The 16,858-nt window shown below is 61.3% G+C and overlaps 2 protein-coding genes across 10 annotated transcripts in view; one reads left to right on the top strand and one right to left on the bottom strand.

Annotated features, from left to right (window-relative positions):
• Nucleotides 1–6,951, top strand: part of SGSM2 (small G protein signaling modulator 2) — a 43,758-nt gene extending 36,807 nt beyond the window's left edge. For all 7 annotated transcript variants that reach the window (XR_012374387.1, XM_025851364.2, XM_073879267.1 and 4 more), the window contains one exon: nucleotides 3,995–6,951. Coding sequence is in view for 6 of the 7 variants with exons in the window: in XM_073879271.1 (XP_073735372.1) it covers nucleotides 3,995–4,044 (50 nt within the window). In the remaining variant the exon portion in view is untranslated. The remainder of the gene's footprint in view (nucleotides 1–3,994) is intronic.
• MNT (MAX network transcriptional repressor) lies at nucleotides 97–16,185 on the bottom strand. Of its 3 annotated transcripts, none has more exons than XM_025851212.2 (6): nucleotides 15,674–16,185; nucleotides 9,909–10,476; nucleotides 9,304–9,345; nucleotides 9,038–9,149; nucleotides 3,805–3,997; nucleotides 97–3,659 (listed from the first exon to the last, which is right to left on the bottom strand). In XM_025851212.2, exons 1-6 carry the CDS (start codon nucleotides 15,744–15,746, stop codon nucleotides 2,902–2,904), a joined length of 1,746 nt encoding a protein of 581 aa, XP_025706997.1. In that variant the 5' UTR covers nucleotides 15,747–16,185; the 3' UTR covers nucleotides 97–2,901. The 3 variants fall into 3 exon arrangements, with proteins under 3 accessions (XP_025706997.1, XP_025706996.1, XP_025706998.1); XM_025851211.2 differs by lacking the exon at nucleotides 15,674–16,185 and adding an exon at nucleotides 11,472–11,895; XM_025851213.2 differs by lacking the exon at nucleotides 15,674–16,185 and adding an exon at nucleotides 11,577–11,895.
• Between the last annotated feature and the right edge of the window lie 673 nt (nucleotides 16,186–16,858).

Genomic DNA, 16,858 nt, shown 5'->3' with positions numbered 1-16,858 from the left:
AGGCCCCCGATGCTTCTTGCCGGAGGTCTTTCCTGATAGGTGGAGGCCTCCTGTTGCAACAGAGTGACCCGGATGCTGCAGCCTGGCGGCTCCATCTCTGGTTTCAGTGCAGGTTTATTTCAGTTTTATATTTTATTCCAGGCAAGTGCTTATTACATGGATAGTATTCATGTCTCAATACCTAAAGTCTTGGAGCATGAACAGCCACTAGAATACAGTTCAATAGTAAAAATACAATATGTACAAAATTAGGGTTTTTGTAGGGTTTTTTTTTTTTTTTTTTTTCCCACACAGCAGATGTATCCAAACACATAAAAATCTCTACAGTCTGGGGTCGCTACAGTTTGTATTTCAGGAAACGGAGACACAGTGACCGAGTCCTCACTGTAAACAAGGGCCACCTCTTTGGGGGGTGGGGATGGAACCCTGGGATGGGGGAGAAGCTGTTCCTGGAGAGCAGGGGTTATGATGACCCCTCATTCCCCTCCAGGCACTCCCTGCCCTTCTTTGGCCCCCCAAGGAACCAACCTCCCCCTCTCCCCGAGGTAAAGGCTCCCAGCCAGTGAGCCACTCTTAACATCAAAAAGTAAAACACGCATGAGAGGTAAGGTGTGTGTGTGTGTGTATGTGTGTGCACGCACGCGTCCCCCAGGCTGGAAGGGCTAGGGAGGGGGAGGGGCTGGCGGTCCCACAGGGTGAGGACAGATGTGGTCCTGACAGCTCTCAGAGGGGAGATAGATGCCCAAGGGAGGGCTGGGCGGCGGCTGCCCTCTCGGGCACACAGCATCACAGCGTTCACAAACAACAACAAAAACAACAGCAACAACACCCATCATCACCAATCTGGACATAGTCATTCGGCACTAGATTCAAAGGCCCCCACTGCTGGGGTGGGGAGGGGCGGGGGCGGTGAGCGGGCGGATGAGGTATCTGTGCAGGCCCGAGAGGCCCCTGGCTGACACGCTTTCAACTCCGGAATGGCCTCAGAATGCGAGGTGAGCAGAGCTGGAAAGGGCAGGTTCCCCAATGCTTCTCTGTTCCCTGGGCACCAGGCCCATCAGACTCCCTCAGTTGTAATCTCTCGGGGAAGAGCAGGCGCTGGTTTCCTCAAGAACCAGGGTGGCGGGTGGTGGCTGCAGGGGCAGGAAGGCAGCAAGCTGGTGGGGTGGGGAGTGCTATGCTGGGGCGGGTGTGAGGCTCCCTCCTGGGGGCTTCTAGATGACCAGAGGCCTTCCCTTTCCCCACCCCAGGTGAGACGGAGAACAGGCCCCGGGGAAGTCTCCAGGACTAGGAAAGAACAGAGTTCTGAGGTGTCCAAATCTGTTCAAGACCTTTGTGAGCCTCCTCAGTACCCTGCAGGTCACTCCCCCTGCCTATCAAAGCAAAGGTCACACCTGGGGACACTGGCTTCCCCTCCCCACATTGAAAGGCCACTGGCCACTGTGTGTGTCCAGGTGGGGAGGCGAGTGTGCATGTGTGTACAACTGAGTGTGTCTGACACAAGGCCACTTGTAATAAATACCCACATAAAAAGAGAAGCCAAAGCAGTTGGCAGAGGCAGGGAAAGCAGCAGGCCCTGCACACAGGCCCCCTCACTCCTCCCCACCCCAAGCTCAGCCCTGCCCTAGATCCAACGAAGGACCTTCCTGAGAGGAAGGTTGTGGCACACTCAGAAGAGCGCACTGGAGGAAAGTGGATGTTCAGGGGAAAGACAGAGATGATGCCAGAGACAGATTAGTTGGGGCAGAAGTAGCAGCCCTCCTCCCTGCTCTACAGGTCCCCGCCCAGGGCATCTGGAAAGGGCCCTGGGCATTTGGCCCAGACCCCAGATTCTGACTTCCTGAGGGCCTCAGCAGTGTGGCTTCAGGCTCCCAGAACCCAGACCAGACGCCAGCTCGAGGCTACAGGAGGCACTCGGGGGAGCACATAGCACTGAGCAGAGGCCAGGGAAGCAGGGCGGCCGATGCGACAGCACCCCATCCCCTCTTGCCTTTGGGAAGCCAAAAGCCAGGCCCAGGGGTGGGGCCAGGCGGTCCAGAGCTCTCTCCTCAGCCCAGACCCAGGCCAGTGGTGGGAAGGGCCAGCATGGCAACAGGCCAGCCAAGCCCTTCCTTCCCAGCCCCCACCCTCAGCCTACCCTCCCGAGGTCAGGAGCCCAGTGGCAAGGACCGAGGACGGGGACGGGGGGACCTCAGGGAGCTTAGCAACAGCATGGGGTAGTTGTTGGTAGCGACTCCTCTTAACTAGCTTCTGCGGTAACGAATCAGTGACCGCAGCTGGGTCGGAGAGCCCTAAGCCGGGGGGCCCACCTGCCTGGATGGGACCGCAGCACAGCCCCATCCTAGGATCTGTCACCTGCACTCAGAGCAGTGCCCCCCTCCCACCCAGCTTTCTGGGCCAAGTTGCTTTCCTTCTGCTCCCTGCCTGCTCCCCCCCCCCCACCCCAGCCCCGGAAAGGCCTGGGAAGCGAAGGCTGAGGCTCTGGACGGAGGCCCCGGGCCCACGGCCCCCTCACGAGCAGCGGCAGCACTGGGAGGCAGGCAGGGCGGGGAGGTCGGCAAAACACAACACCCACGGCGCAGGGCTTCAGGAGACAAGGTGGGGAGGCAGGAAGGGCACTGGAGCCGGCACCAGGCCAGGCGAGTGGCACATTCACCAGAGTGTCTCATCACATGCTCAAGTCCTAGGGCAGACCCCCTGCCCCGTGCCCAGCTCCCCGGGGTGGCCCGCCCTCCCCTGGCTCAGAGTCTCTGCACCCCCTTCCCCTAAGAGGCCTGGGGGTGGGGGTGGGTGCGGCGGGCCTCGGCCTGGCTGGAATGTGTGGAGCTGGTGGGTGGGAGAGAGTGGGGGACGGGTTCCCCCTCCCTGCCCCCACTGGGGGCCTCTGAGTGGCCCTCCTCCTCAAGCCAGCTTGAGCGTGCTGACCGGGAAGGAGGGCATGGTGACCATGGTCACAGGGTTGAGCACTGTCTGGCCCACCAGCTGGGGGTGGTGCACCACCTGAGCCCCCACGGCCGGCTTCGCCATGACCGTGGCTGGGGGCCCCAGCCCGGCTGTGCCATTCACTTGCTGGTGTGAGAGGGTGTGGGCAATGTGGCTCACCGCCACGGGCTGGCTCACCGCCACGGGCTGCGGGTACAGGGGCAGCTGGGAGCCGAGGTGGGCCACGTGGTTGAGGGCGGCAGGGTGCACTGTGATGTGGCCGATGGGGGGCGTGGCGGGCGCCAGCTGCACAGCAGGGCTGGGGGCTGAGGGCGCAATGTGGGCGACGTGCTTGCCGCCCGGGCCCTGGAGAACGTGGTTCACAGTCTGGATGACTGAGGCATGGGTGGTGGCTGTGTGGGCGATGACCGTGGAGCCCCCGCCAGCTGCTGCCACCAGGTGGGCTGGGGCCGGCACCAGCGTCTGCGCAGGGGCAGCCGGTGGGGGAGGAGGGGCCGGCAGAGCGGTCTTCTGCTGTGTTGGCGGCTGCTGCCCAGGCAGGGGGACGGGGGACAGGGCCACAGGCTGGGAGTGCGGGTGTGCATGGGGAGGCAGAGGCGCAGGGGCGGCGCTGGGCGGTGGCTTCGGCAGCTCCGGGTGGGGGCGATGGCTCAGTTTAGGTGGGCCCAGGCCGGTCTGGTCCTCCTCCATATCCTCGTCTATGTTGTCCTCACCCTCTGTGGGGGGGCAGGGGACAGGGACAGGTCAGAAGGGCTTGGGAAACCCGAGGCTGGAGGAGTAAATGCCCCTGGGGTCTGGGGGGCGTGGAGCCGGGGGGCGGGGTGGGGCGGGGAGGGCCTGGCCAGGGAGGGGCGGGCTCACCAGAGGCTGTGGAGGTGGAGGCCTGGTCGTCCTCGGGCTGGCCGGTCTGCCGGAGCACGCGGTCGATCTCCAGCACGTCCATCCACTGGCTCAGCTCATGCTTGAGCTCTGTCAGCCGCTGCTGTGTGGCGATCTTCTCCCGAGCCAGGCGCTCCATCTCATGCTCATATTCCTTCTCCTTCCTCTTCAGAGACTGGAGAACAAGGCAAGGGCCCGAAGGATACCCTGAGCAGGAGCTAGAGGGCCCCCAGTACGGAAACCTCTCCCCACGGCCACGCTGGTCTCCTGGCCACTCAGCCCCCAGGGCCAGGTCTGCAGTGAGGGGGCTGCGGGAGACCACACCCGCCCCTGGTCCGCGCCCGGGGCCCCACGAGGCCCCCCGGCCTGTGCACTGCGGGCTCTCCAGCAGGCACCACGGACAGAAAGCACAGCTGCAGGTCAGCTCGTCCCCGGGATGAACGCCCTCCCCCGCCCCCACCCACAACAACTTTGTCCGGAGGAGCTTCTTGGCCTCTGGCCCCATCCACCTGCCCTGCAGCCTCTTTGCTCCATCCTGCGGAGGACAGAAGGGGAAACACTTCTCGCTCAAGGCCGCTCAAGGCCCCCGGCACACTCAAACAGCGCAGTCACCGTGCCTCAAGCTACCCTCCTTGGAACTCATTCCCCAAAGAACCCCCAACGATCCTGCCCCTCTCTCCACAGCATCATTCCCTAGTCTCCTCCAGTGTCCCTGAGGAGTCCCCCCCGCCCCCCACATTTCTTCTCCACCTGCCTCTGTCTGGCTCGGCGCGGGCAGCTGCTGGTCTGCACCCTCCGCCCGGCCCTGGGCCGCTCCCCAAGGTGCCTACCTGCGCTGCCTCTCACCAACACTGGTTTCACCCCGCCTGCCGCCCTCCAGAGTCCCCAGGCTGCTGACGGATCCCCCAGCCCTGGACCATGCCCCCTCCTTCCACACCTGTAGCTGAGCTGCTCTGATCACCTCTGACACTGAGCACCACCAGAGACACTTCTGTCCTTCACCCCAGGTTCCGGGTTGGCCCTGCCCCGTGACTCTGAGGCCACCCCCCTCACTAAGAGCACCAGGAGGGAGTGCCCTTGGCCACGGAGCCCAAGGCTGTCCGGGCCACAGGAAGCTGTGCGTGTGGGGGGTGCTCACACAGGGGCCATGAGCCGAGCCTCTCCTGTCGGAAGTGTCTCCAGTTTCCCCTCACACAGGACTTATTTGCAGCTCCAAAAGGCCAGCTTGTGTCCTCCATGACCTCCTGACTCTGACGCCCTATTAAACGGACTCCTCGAAGTCTTGCAGACCTCCCTGCTGCCAGCTTCTCCTTAGCCCAGGCACGTCACGAGCGCTGGGGCCACTGAACACGGACACGCTTGCCCTGCTGCACCCCAAAACCTCCGAACCTGCGCTGCTCCTGAGCTCCTGGCTTCCAAGGTTTGCCGGTCCCGGCAGGTGCAGAACCCATGGACCCTGCACACACCAAACTCTCCAGCTCGTCTTGGTTCTCCTCTCTGAACCCCATCCCACACACAGATCCTCCTTTCTCGCCCCCCCTGCATCTTATCTGCTTGTGTTCCAAGCCCACACCCGAGCTCCCACCACCCTTCCCTGTCCCAGGCCCTTGAGCTCTTCCTGACGCGGCAGCCCACACTCAAGCACTTAAGAAGACCATCAGTACTTAATCAGACATTGGCTCAGATGACCCCTAAAAACTTCATGTTTTGTTTTCCCACCTCAGTACACACAGTCCCCGTAAAACGCAGTGAGTAAGGGCAAGGACTATTCCATAATTAGCTTTTTCCCCTCAAACCTACCAGCGGCCAGGACAGAACTATGCGTATCTTAGCCCTGGGGGAAGGATCTGTCAGGATGTGGGCATGTGGATTCCCACCTCTGTCCTGTCCCTCTGTCACAGGGAATCAGTCACCCCATGGACTGAGTTTGCCCCGATTCCATTTACTACAAGCAGTCTCACAGCAGCCTAACTGACTGTTCACTTGCCCCTCGCCCCTCCTGGGTATGGCAAGATCCTCAACTTCACCCACTCCCTCCGGGAGCCCCAAACTCCTTGTATTTCTGATCTCACCACTCAGAAATGCCTCAAACCATTAGTGCCTGCAACACATAACCCAGATACAACCATACTCTGTTCTGGCCTGAAACCTGGTAGCTTTACAATTCTGCCCGCAGTCCCAGGCCACACATGGCCTCCCCTACATCCTGGCTTTTGAGATTTAACCTGCTTCTCGCCACAGTTCTGCCAGAAAGATCCCTCCGTTACACACAAGAGGCACATGCAAATACACACACACACACACACACACACACACAGGGATGGCTTCTCACCTGGCTCTACCCTGAGAGGCCAGTTTGCTGGACATGACATCAGATGAGGCCATACCAATGATAGGGCCTAGGGTGAGTCAGCTCTCACTTGAACCTGGCTGCTGGGGGCTTGAAGTGACCATCCTGAACTCTACCCACCAGCAAGGAGAGTTGATTTCTGGCTCTGGGAGAAACTCAGAGGTCAAGACCTCTTTTTCTTAACGAGCCCAGTTCTCCACAGGCCCAGAGGCCACTGGAAAGTTTCCCCAGAGTCTCATTTTTGTCCACATTGCTTCATTTTAAACACATTTCCTAAGACTGCCTGGATGCACAGTTTGCTACCTGCCTACTCCTCTTCCTGTTTTTGTCCACTTCACTGTGGCTTTCTTCAAACCCTTTCGCACCTCCTAGCCACTCTGCGTCTGCCTGGGGGCTACAGCTTCCCACCTCAGCACACACCCAAAGCCTTCAGTCTACAGAGCTAACGTGGTCTCTCTACTACTCCCTTTTGACTCCCATCTAGTGCCCTGCTGCCTCCATCTCCACGTGGCAACCCTCACGACCACCTTTAACTTCCAAAACTGCCTCCTGCTCCCCCCTGTTGGAGAAACTGGCCTGCGCTGGGCCTTCTGCCCTCTGTTTTGCCTAGGTCACCCTGAAACCTTCAGGTCTCAGCTCGAATGCCCCTTCCTCAGCAACAACTTCCCTCACTCCCTAGAACAGATTCTGTGATCCTGGACCGTTTTACATCCTCATGGCACAGTCCTTTGTTTTGTTTGTTTATAATCTGCCATCAAGACCAAACCTATGAAGACACAGACCCACGCTTTTTTCTTTGCTTCCTGCTTTATTCTCAGAGTCCGACACAGAGCTGTCCAAAGTACCTAAATGAATAAATATATGAGTGAGGTTAAGGATTTAGAAAGCCTTGTTAAGTATTCTATTTCTGCTTCCACTGCCCCAGGACAAATATCTCTTAGGAACAGCCTGGGTAATCCTAACTGCCTACTCAGCCCAGGCCCATGCCTGCTGGTTCTACTGAGTCTCTATTTCCAATTTATTTTCAATTGTCACGCAAACAAGGCTCCCCTTCCTAAGTATGTGTCTATAAAGTGGAATGTGCTATTCCATCCTTCCTGTGTCTCAGTAATTGCTATGAAGTTGGTACTTATAGAGGATGCATCCTCCTAACATCCCCATGACGGAGATACTTTTTCTTTCCTATTTAGCAAAGTGGCAGTACAGAAAAAAACTGATAGTCAAGAGAACGTCACAGCACTTGACAAGGATTTGCTCCTAGGCCATATGATTAGGAATAACTGAAGAACCAGTAATATTCTCAAGATCACGTTCTACAAAAACATGTAGGAAGTAGGCCTCCCGGGGACCCTCCAATCCCCACCCCTCGGGCCCCTCCTCCTCCGAGGCCAGACCTGCCGCAAGCGAGGCCCCGCCCCTCCCGGAGCACGCGCGCACCCACGCGGACCCGGCTTTGCAGCGTCACTCCCAGCCCGCGGCACCCCACCGCTCAGCGCGCGGAAGCCCCGCCCCCAACCCGGCCCCGCCAATCCCCGAGCCCGGCTCCGCCCCTCTCGGGTGCCGGGAAGCAGCCTGGAGGCGCGCCAGCCACTCCCCCTCACCCGCAGGGCGGGCGGAAGGGCGCGCGTTCGCGGGAGGCAGGGGGGGGGAGCCGCCGGCTGGGAGCAGTCGCGTAGCAGCGCCTCCACCCCCCCGAACGAGTCAGGCTCCGGTTACCTCAGGGCTGTGACCCCGCAGTCTTGGCCGGGGGAGGGGTACGGCCATGCCTCTGGCTCCTACTTCGGTCGGACCCTCCCTGACCCCCACCCCAGCGGGACCTTGTCGCTGCCCGCCCCCCCAACAGCTGCCCAAGCGCGCGGACAGGGGGACCCCAAGCTTCCCCCGCCCCCACCCCGCGCGGGTAGGCAGCGCTAAGTCCCTCCCACTCCCCAACGGCTCGGTTCCGACTCTGTCTCCGCGGCAGCCGAGCGTAGCCGCCCGCCCCACCCCCACAGCTTCTTTCCCGGCACACGGAACCCTCGGCCGGTTTCCAGGGAAACCGAGACACGGGGCCGTCATGGCAACTGTCTTATCTGGCGGGAGCCCCCCACCCCGTACTGCGGAGGGAAGCCAGTGCCCAAAAGGGAGAGGAACACACGGCCAGGAGGGCCCCTTGAAAAGGGGCTTTTAAAAACCCAGGCAAGAGAGCGTAATTTTTGAAAGGTTCGGTGACCCCAGGACTATTTTGGTCACCCAGACCACCACATTTCCCCGGTTTAACCCCCAAACTCGAGTCGTGGCACCTCAGTGCTCTCACTGGAAGGCTCTTAATCATTCTGGGGTCAGAGTGGGGGGGGGGCCTCACCGGCGCGCCGCCGTCTGCAGGGAGCCACGCCCAGGCGACTCCCCACCCCACCACGAGCTACAGACTCTCGGGCCGAGTCCGGGTTCCCGCCCAGGCACTGCGGGCGCGGTGGAGGCGCCGGGGCCGCGCCACGCCCTTCTCACCCGCGGGTGCATTAACAACGCAAGGTGGTAGCGCGGACCCGGGCCCCGGGGGACCGAGCTGCGGGGGCGGCGCAGATGGCGGGGCTCTGCGGGGCGGCCCGGCGGGCGAAGGGGGAGAGGGGAACGCCGCGGCCGCCCTCCCCCGCGCACGCGCGCCCGTCCCCCCGCCCCCTGGCGGGCGGGGAGCCCCGCTGACGTCAACCAGGCCATGTGCTCAGCGCCCGCGTGGAGGCGGGCGGGGGAGCCGGAGAGGGAGCGAGGGCAGGGCGGGGCGGGGCGGGGCCGCGGCGAGGGGAAGAGGGCGGGCGGGAGTGGGGAGGAAGCTGGCGCTGTGGCCACCGCCCGCCCTCCTCTCGGCGGTGCCTCCCTCCCCCATACCTGGATGTACCGCAGCGCTGTCCGCAGCACACTCAGATTCGACGTCTTCTTGTCATCCACGTTGGGGATGTTGCGCTTCAGGGTCTCAAAGCATTCCTTCAGATGGGCCCTCCTGGGAAGACGGAGTGGCGCTGGTTAGCCAGCGCCTGGGGGGGGGGGGGGGGGGGGGGGGGGGGGAGCAGGCCCCAGGAGAGCTTGGGGGACCAAGGGTGGGACCAGTCCCGGTAGGGGGCGGGGCGGGCCCACACGCACGCGCGCGCACACACCTGTTCTTCTCCAATTTGTTGTGGACTTCTCTGGTTCCGATCCTGAAACCCAGACGGACAGGAAAGGAGGTTCAGGGAGGAGGGCCCAATTAGGTGGCCTTCCTGCCCCCACTCCCCAAATGCCACAGGTGGTTTATTCGCCGTACAAAGCAGCAATGGGAGAGATTCACCCTGTGCGGAGGCGCGTATACCCCCTGGAAGGCACATGTATGCTCATAATTCACAATCCCTTTAATCCTCCATCCTGCCCTTGTCCACCTGTGAGGAGACAGAAGGCCTCCTGGGGCTCACAGAAATAGCCAATTGACCCCAGCCCTCACCCAAGAGATCCCCAATCCAATACTCTGTCCAAAGGCCTGGCAATGCCATCGGCCCATCCTTGAGGGGGTCAGAGAACACGGAAGCCTGACAACAACAGAGGAAATGGGGAATGGACATAGGCACAGTGAGAACTGTCCAAATATAGTATGATGCTTCTCAGTGGGAGAGAAAGGACATGGCTTTGAAGGATGAGCTTAGGAGGGACTACTTTCTCTTGCACACACAGCCCAGAGTGTGGGCAGCTCTCCATCCCACCAGCCTGGACTCGGCCACACCTCACTCACCCCCCAGGCCTCTTCTTCTGTTCGCTGGATTTGACTTCTTCGGCTGGTGCCAACTTCAGGGTCCCAAGAGTGGGTGGGGGTGGCTGCTGGGGGGCCAGCTGGGGCTGAACTCCAGGGTGAGGTGCTATGGTCAGGATGGGTGTGGGGAGGGGCTGCAAAGGTTTGGGGCTGCCAGTGGTCTTGGAGTCTGGCAGCAGGGGAGCAGGGTTGGGCACCTGTGGCCTGGTGGGCAAGGGAGCAGACTCCTTAATGCTGAGTCCAGGGGTGCTAACCAGGGTTGGCTGGCGAGGCGCCAGGGGCAAAGGCTGGGCTGCAGGAGGCAGTGGTGGGGGCGGGGGCAGAGGCTGAGGAGAGTTGGTCACTACTGGAATAGGAATGACAGTCAGTGGGGTGGGGGTGGCAAGTGGGGGTGGAGGTGCTGGGGGGGGTGCTGGGGGGGACAGAGGTAGGGGTGGTGCTTCAATGCGGGGTTCCTCCACAGGAAGGGCGTGGGCCAGCCTGGCCAGGCTGCTGGCCTTCTTCTGCTCCTGCTCTCTGTCCCGCTCCAAGCGGAGCCGCTCCTGCTCCTCTGTGCAGAGAGAACACAAGGGGCGTCTCAGCGGGCCGGCAGTCCTGGCCTGCAGCTTCTGAAGTCTTTCAAGCGTAACGCGGCCTCTGACCCTGTCCCAGTCAGTGCTCAGCCTGAGACACCACAAATACCTATCTACAGCCAGCCAGGCACTGGGGCTAAGTGCCGGGGGGCACAGCAGTGAACAACAGAAGAGACCTAGTCTCTGCCTTTAGATGAGGGGAAGGACAAGTAACAGAGAACAATCTAGGCTGGGAGAGGAGAGAGGCTGTAGAAAGAGCAGGAGTGGTCAGCGAGGATGCTGGAGGCCTGGCAACCTGAAGATTGAGGGGTTAGGCTGGTGCAGGGAAGTTCAGGAACAACAAGGCTGAGGGGAGTGGGGTGCTGTCACCCCATAAGGTGGGCAGAGGCCAGTCAGTGAAAAGACCTCACACGCCACTACAGGAGAATGGAGGAGGGGTGGACAGATCATAGCTTCTGAGGAAGGCCTTCAACAGTTTTTACCAAGTACCTTCCAGAGGGCAGGCAGCATCTTCATTTCAAGATGAAATAAATGAGCTCAGAGAGGCAAAGTGATTTACTGAGAGTCACAGAGCAAGTCACAGGTAACACTGAAACCAGACCCAGCCAGGAATCCTGACACCTGGCAGATGCCCATACCTGCTGTGTAAGCACATGCTAACTAGGCGTCTGTACACACACACACACACACACACACACACACACACACACACCTGGGTCCTCACAAGAGTCCATGCCACAGGCAGGGCTGGGACATCACCTTCAGTTCGCACATGAGGACATCAGGCCCAGGAGTCCCAGGCCAGGGCCCAGTGTCTGGTTTCCTCAGCAACCACACAAAACACATTCGGCCCTCCTCTGCCCTTTGTGTGCTAGAATTCACTGCTCCCAAATCCCTCCCCAGCCACCCCCCCACCAGCAGCACAGCCAGAGTGTAAGAGGCAAGCAAAGAGGAAAGGAAAACAGCCCTGCACCTGTCCGTTCAGCATCTCGGCTGCAAGCCCTGCTGCAAGGTGAGGCCTGCTCTGGAGCTGGCTGGGACCAGGGGAAGGGGAGAGCCCTTCCTGAGCCAGAAGTACCTCTCCATCTCCACCCTGCCCGGTGCTCTCCAGGCCCCACCATTCCGGTTCCCTGGCCACAGGGCTGGGCAGGGACCCTGGGGAGCAGCCGTAGCCCCCAGGCCAGGGAGCCGGCTGGTCAACCAGCGCTCCTGCGGTCCGGGATTGGCCACACTGCCGACTGACTGAGCTGACAGCGGAGCCGGCACACACGCCCCTACGGAGGAGGGCATCAACCCCCCCACTGGGGCCCTTAGGCCAACCGACAAAGTGAGTGTGAGCCCGGCCGGCTCGGAGGCCCTCCCTCCCGCAGGGGCGAAGGAGGAAGTCGAGCGGTGTCGTGAGAGGGAAGCGCTCAGTGGTTTCCCAGCAGCACAGGCCTCTTCCGTAGCCCCTGCCCTTCAGGAAGGGGAGCTGCCAGGCCTGCTCCAATGATGGCAGCGCTCTCCCAGGCCCTTCCGGCCGGCACTGGCTTCTGTTACAGCCCCAGAGAAAACCAGCTCTCTGCCCTCCAGCTGCCCAGAGACCCCGCGGGCAGAGTGGTCTGCGCAAGGCCACCGACCAGCTACCTAGTCCATCCCCTACCCTGCTCCCCCCTCCCCCCTTCCCATCCCCTTCCCCTCAGCTCCAGGGCCCAACACAGCCCACCTTCATTCCTTTGAGCCGGGACCCAAACTTCCATTGGCTTTGGGACCAGGGTTCCACTCTCCCATTAGCAGTGGGACAGAGAGGGCCCCAAGCCCCAAAGACAGGTGCCCTGGGAACCCAGACAAAGTAAACCTCATATTCCCCATATTTTAAAGGAACCCACAGCTCATCCAGGAGATGGCAACCTCACCTACCCTCTCTTTTCCAGAGTCAGGCAGCCATGCCTCACAGGTGCCGGGAGGGACCCAGGTGAATGGCCAGGCTGTATCACACCTGGATCAGCATGAAAAACCTTGACTGGTGGTGAAGAGGGGGTGTCCCAGGCCAGATGCAGCCCACCAAGGCTTCCTGCCTCCTCCCCACCCAGCAGTGACCCTCTTCCTATGCCCTGGGGAGGGGGAAACAAAGTGGGGGGAGCAAGCTGGCAGTCACTCAGGGGACTCCCTCAGGAACAGAACAGATTCAGGCTCTGTAAAATAATGCTCTGCGGCACCCAGGGGTGCACTCCCTCTCCCGCTCGCAAACATGCCCACGACGCTGGCCCCAGAGAAGTTAGCATGACACGTCTGGGGTGATTCAGGGGCCACAGCAGGCACAGGGCTGGGGCCTGAGGAGTCTACACTAGGTAGCCCCGTGTTCAGGGGGAGTTCTCCCCTTCTTCAGGCTAATAGGAAACTTGGTACATAAGGCAGGCCCCAGGATGTGACTAGGTCAGGTAGAAGAGGGTCCATTTGAGCCACCTCCATGAATTCAGCTGGAAATGACCAGGCCCTCCCGCTGACCACTTTTTCCCTCTCACACATACATGTGCGCACACATTCTCAGGCGCATCATGGGAACAATCCGGCTGGTCTAACTCAGGAAACCCACCCTTGAAACTGAAAGGGGACATGGATAAGAGGATCCCTGTTCAGAGCTGTTCATCAGGTACATACCCAGGAAAGCAGTTCTGGTCAGCAGGTCCACACATGACCCCTTCTCTCCCACTGTCCCCACCCCAAGTCAGAAGACAGAACCTCAAGGAAGGGGAAAAAATGAATTTGAGATTGACGTGCTGGGGCTAAGTCTAGCCATCTGCACGTGAGCTTTTGGAGTAGATCTGGCTTTGCACCATCCATCCCCCAGCCCCACCAAGAAGGAACTGTGAGTGGTCAGTTAAACTGGGCCTCTCTGCTCAGCTCCCTGCCCCCAGTTCTCACCACCTGGGGGAGGGGAGAGCTCTGCAACTTCTTAGGAGAGAACCATTCCCAGGCTCTTCACAGTGTTGCACACATCATCCCTGTCCTTCTTACTGTCAGCTCTGGACTTCATATTTTGGAAAGGGTGGGGGAGATGACAGTTGGGGAATCTTCTCCCCTTCCCCATAAGACCAATCAGTCTGAGGGTAAAGTGAAGGTGAAGTGGTTGTTCCCTTGGGGAAAAAGCAGGATCAACCCTGTTCACCTCTTAGCACAGTGCCTGATACACAGCAAGGACACAATAGGTACTCCTGAATTGCACTCTGCTGGTGGCAGCAGGTGACTCAAGTCTCTCCAATTCTTGTGCACGTAGCCCCCTCCCCTCGCCCCTTCGCTGCGCCCGCAAACAGGACATTCTCGGTCACCACCATCACTGTCCAGGGCCTGACCCTGCTCGGGACCCAGAAGATAAGGGGGAGGGGCACGCTGGCCGATGTCCCGGCCCATCAATTCCGTAAAACCCAAGCATCTCAGTCTCAAAGATCTCGAGGGACTCCTGACCTTGAGAGGCCGGTCGACCAGTGACTAGGCCGGGCGGACCCGCCGCTCCCCCCGCCCCTGGCCCGCTGCCGCTCCCCCCCACCCCACCCCCTCCGCCGCCGCGGCCGCGGCAAAAGCTGCAGGGCGCGCGCGCACAAAACACACACTACTACCTCCTGCATGACTCATCATTGAAGCAACAATAGGCAGAGAGAAAGGAAAGGAGGGCGAAGCACTCTCTCCACCACAACGAACCCGGCAGAAGGAGGGGAGGGGAGGTTGGAGGGGACATGAGTCCCCGGATACTGCACACACACCGATCCAGGGCCGAGGCCCTCTCAAGGGTCCGGAAAACGGAGGTCTTTGCCTCCAACCCCTATTCCTGCAGCGCCCTGAAGCTGGGGACCACCGACAGAGCGGGTGGGATGGGAAGCATCTGAAATCCTCGTTTCCTGCCGAGGGAACGCCAAAGTTTGCCCCTTCTCAGCCTGGCTCATTCCACAATGTGGCTAGGAGTATTGCCAGGAGGTCCTGGTGAGAACGTTCCCCAAAACGTCAGTGGGCATATGTGAGCTCTAAATGTCCTGTCGCCCTGCGATTCTGAGGGTTTCCCTCGCCCCAGGATCAAAAACAGGAGGTTGGGGCGAGAATGGACAGGTGAGCTCAGCGGCTCCTCCTTCCAGCGGCTCTCCCTGGGAGGTGCCCGGCGGCCGGAGCCAGGGCCCAACCCGGCGCAAGGCCACTCGCCAGCCCCGCCCAGGCCCCGCCCCCGGCCGAGCGCGAGGCAGCTGGGAGGGGCCGGGCCGCTCTGTCCCCAGCGGGAGTGTCCCCCGTGCACGTGGTCGGAGGCGGGGCCCGTCCACGTCACCACCCGGTGTAACCAACGGGCTTGGAACGCAGGCACACGCAACATTCCAGCCGAGAGCGGGTTTGGAACGCGCAGACACGCCACATTCCACACCGGCTAAAGTGGGGCGCAGCAAGGGGGGCCCGGGGACTGCCCCCAGCGACCTGCGGGCCGTTTCGCAGACACCCAATCAGCCCAGCTCTCACCCAAACCCCTGAAGCGCGACCCAGCCCAGCTCTGGGAGGCGGGGTCAGGCGGGGCTGGCCAGGATCATAAGACACGCGATGTCATTTCATTCTGCAAAGGCCGCCTCCGCCCCAAGCGGCGCGTAGATCGGCCGGGAGCGCCCCCCGCACCCTCCCCACAGGGCCAGGGAAGCCGGGGAGCTGCTCGGCGTAGAGTAATTCCCACCCCCCACTCCGTTACACACACGCCCACTCGTGTGCACTATACACTCGCCCGTGTACACGTCCGTTCATCCGCTCTCTTCGAGGCTCACATCACACATTCCCCCGTGCACACACGCACGCACACGCGGGTCTGCCACCCCCACGCAACACCATTCCACACCCCACCCCCCACCGACTCACACATCCTCGGCGCTACCGAGGACGCCGCTGACCCACGCGAAAGGAGCCCCCAGGAAAGGTGCACACGGGGTGGCAGGCAGCTGAGGTGGCGCCCACAGGAGCCGGGTCCCTCACTGCACGGTAATGAATTCATTAATTAATTTTACTGCCCCTAACATTCCTCCCCGGGCGGCGGCTCCTGTGAGGAACCTTGCGCTGCTCGGCTTCGCAGGCCGCCCGGGAAGGGGTCCTGCCCGCGGTTTCGCGTGGGTTCACAGACCAGGGTCGCTCGTCTCCCCTTCCCCGGTGCCCCAGGGGCCCAGCCCGGCCGCTCACCACGTGCTCTCTGTTGTTGCTGCGCTTGCCATTCCAGGAAGCGGGCCGCCTCCAGTAGCGTCTCTATGCTCATCGCGCCGAGAGCTGCCGGGGGCGCGCCGGGGCCGAGACTGCGGCCCGCGAGCCGGGCACAGGTCAGGCTGGCGGGCAGGCAGGAGGGAGGGATCACCTCCGGGGGGCGACAGGGCTGGGCGGCGCAGCGCACTCCGCAGGGAAGAACGGGAGAGCACGGAGAGAAAAAATTGTTTCCCAAAATATTTGCAAAATATAATTTACAAATTAAAAAAATTGTGATGCAAAAAAACAAAAGGCGGCACTGCCTCCCTCCTTCCCCTCCCTCTCTTTTTCCTCCTCTGATGCCTCCCGCCCCGCGGCCCCCGGGAGTCCCGCCGACAAGAAAAGGCTTTGCAACAAGATGGCGAGGAGGCACCGACACACACAACAAGGGAAGGAGCCGCGCTGCCCCCGGCCGCCGCCCCCGCTACTACACCGGGGCCGCAGCCAAAGCCCGGACCGGAGCCCCCGCCCGCAGGGCCGCGGCGTCTCAGGAAGGGAGGGGCGGGGTCCCGAGCGGGCTGGCCCCGCCCACTATAGACGGCGCGCGCACACGTGGCCTGGGTGGGGGTGGGAGAATATCCAGCCCCGCTCGCGCCCTGCATTTCCGCTTTCTCGCCTCGCCCCGCCCCGATGGGAAGCCACAAGTTGAGCAAGGGCTGCGTGTTGCGGTCATTCACAACGAAGTGTGTCCTGCTGAAGGAAAAGAAGGGTGGAAAATTTTAAGACTTAAGTTAGCTCAAATAAGGATATTCCAGGTCAGGGAAACCTTACGATGGTAGAGACTGACCTGACCCCTGGGTCTCCGCTCCCTACCCACACGTGACCTAATTCCTGCAACCACCCGGCTGTCGCAATTCCCCCGGGATCCGCCCGTGGGCGGAGCTGACGGCAGGAGGCTGCCAGAGACTAGCGGAGGGAGCGGAGTGATGATCCGGTTCCGCGTTTTGCCTCCGTTCCTCCCCCCGCAGTGCGTTCGCATCCTATTAGGCGACGTCACCGGGCCGCGGGCCAATGGGCGGGCAGGACAACACGGCATGGAGCAGCTCCACATGGACACCCCGCGCCGCCAGCCTTCTGTTTAAAGGGCCAGTGTCTAACACGGTCACATTCGTGGGTGCGGATGGGTCC

Source organism: Callorhinus ursinus, unplaced genomic scaffold, assembly GCF_003265705.2.
Source record: "Callorhinus ursinus isolate GAN/ISIS: 27379988/994484 unplaced genomic scaffold, GSC_fseal_2.0 scaffold34, whole genome shotgun sequence".
NCBI lineage: Eukaryota > Metazoa > Chordata > Mammalia > Carnivora > Otariidae > Callorhinus > Callorhinus ursinus.
The sequence above is the reverse complement of the archived record's forward strand: the minus strand, read 5'-3'. Positions and strand labels throughout refer to the sequence as shown.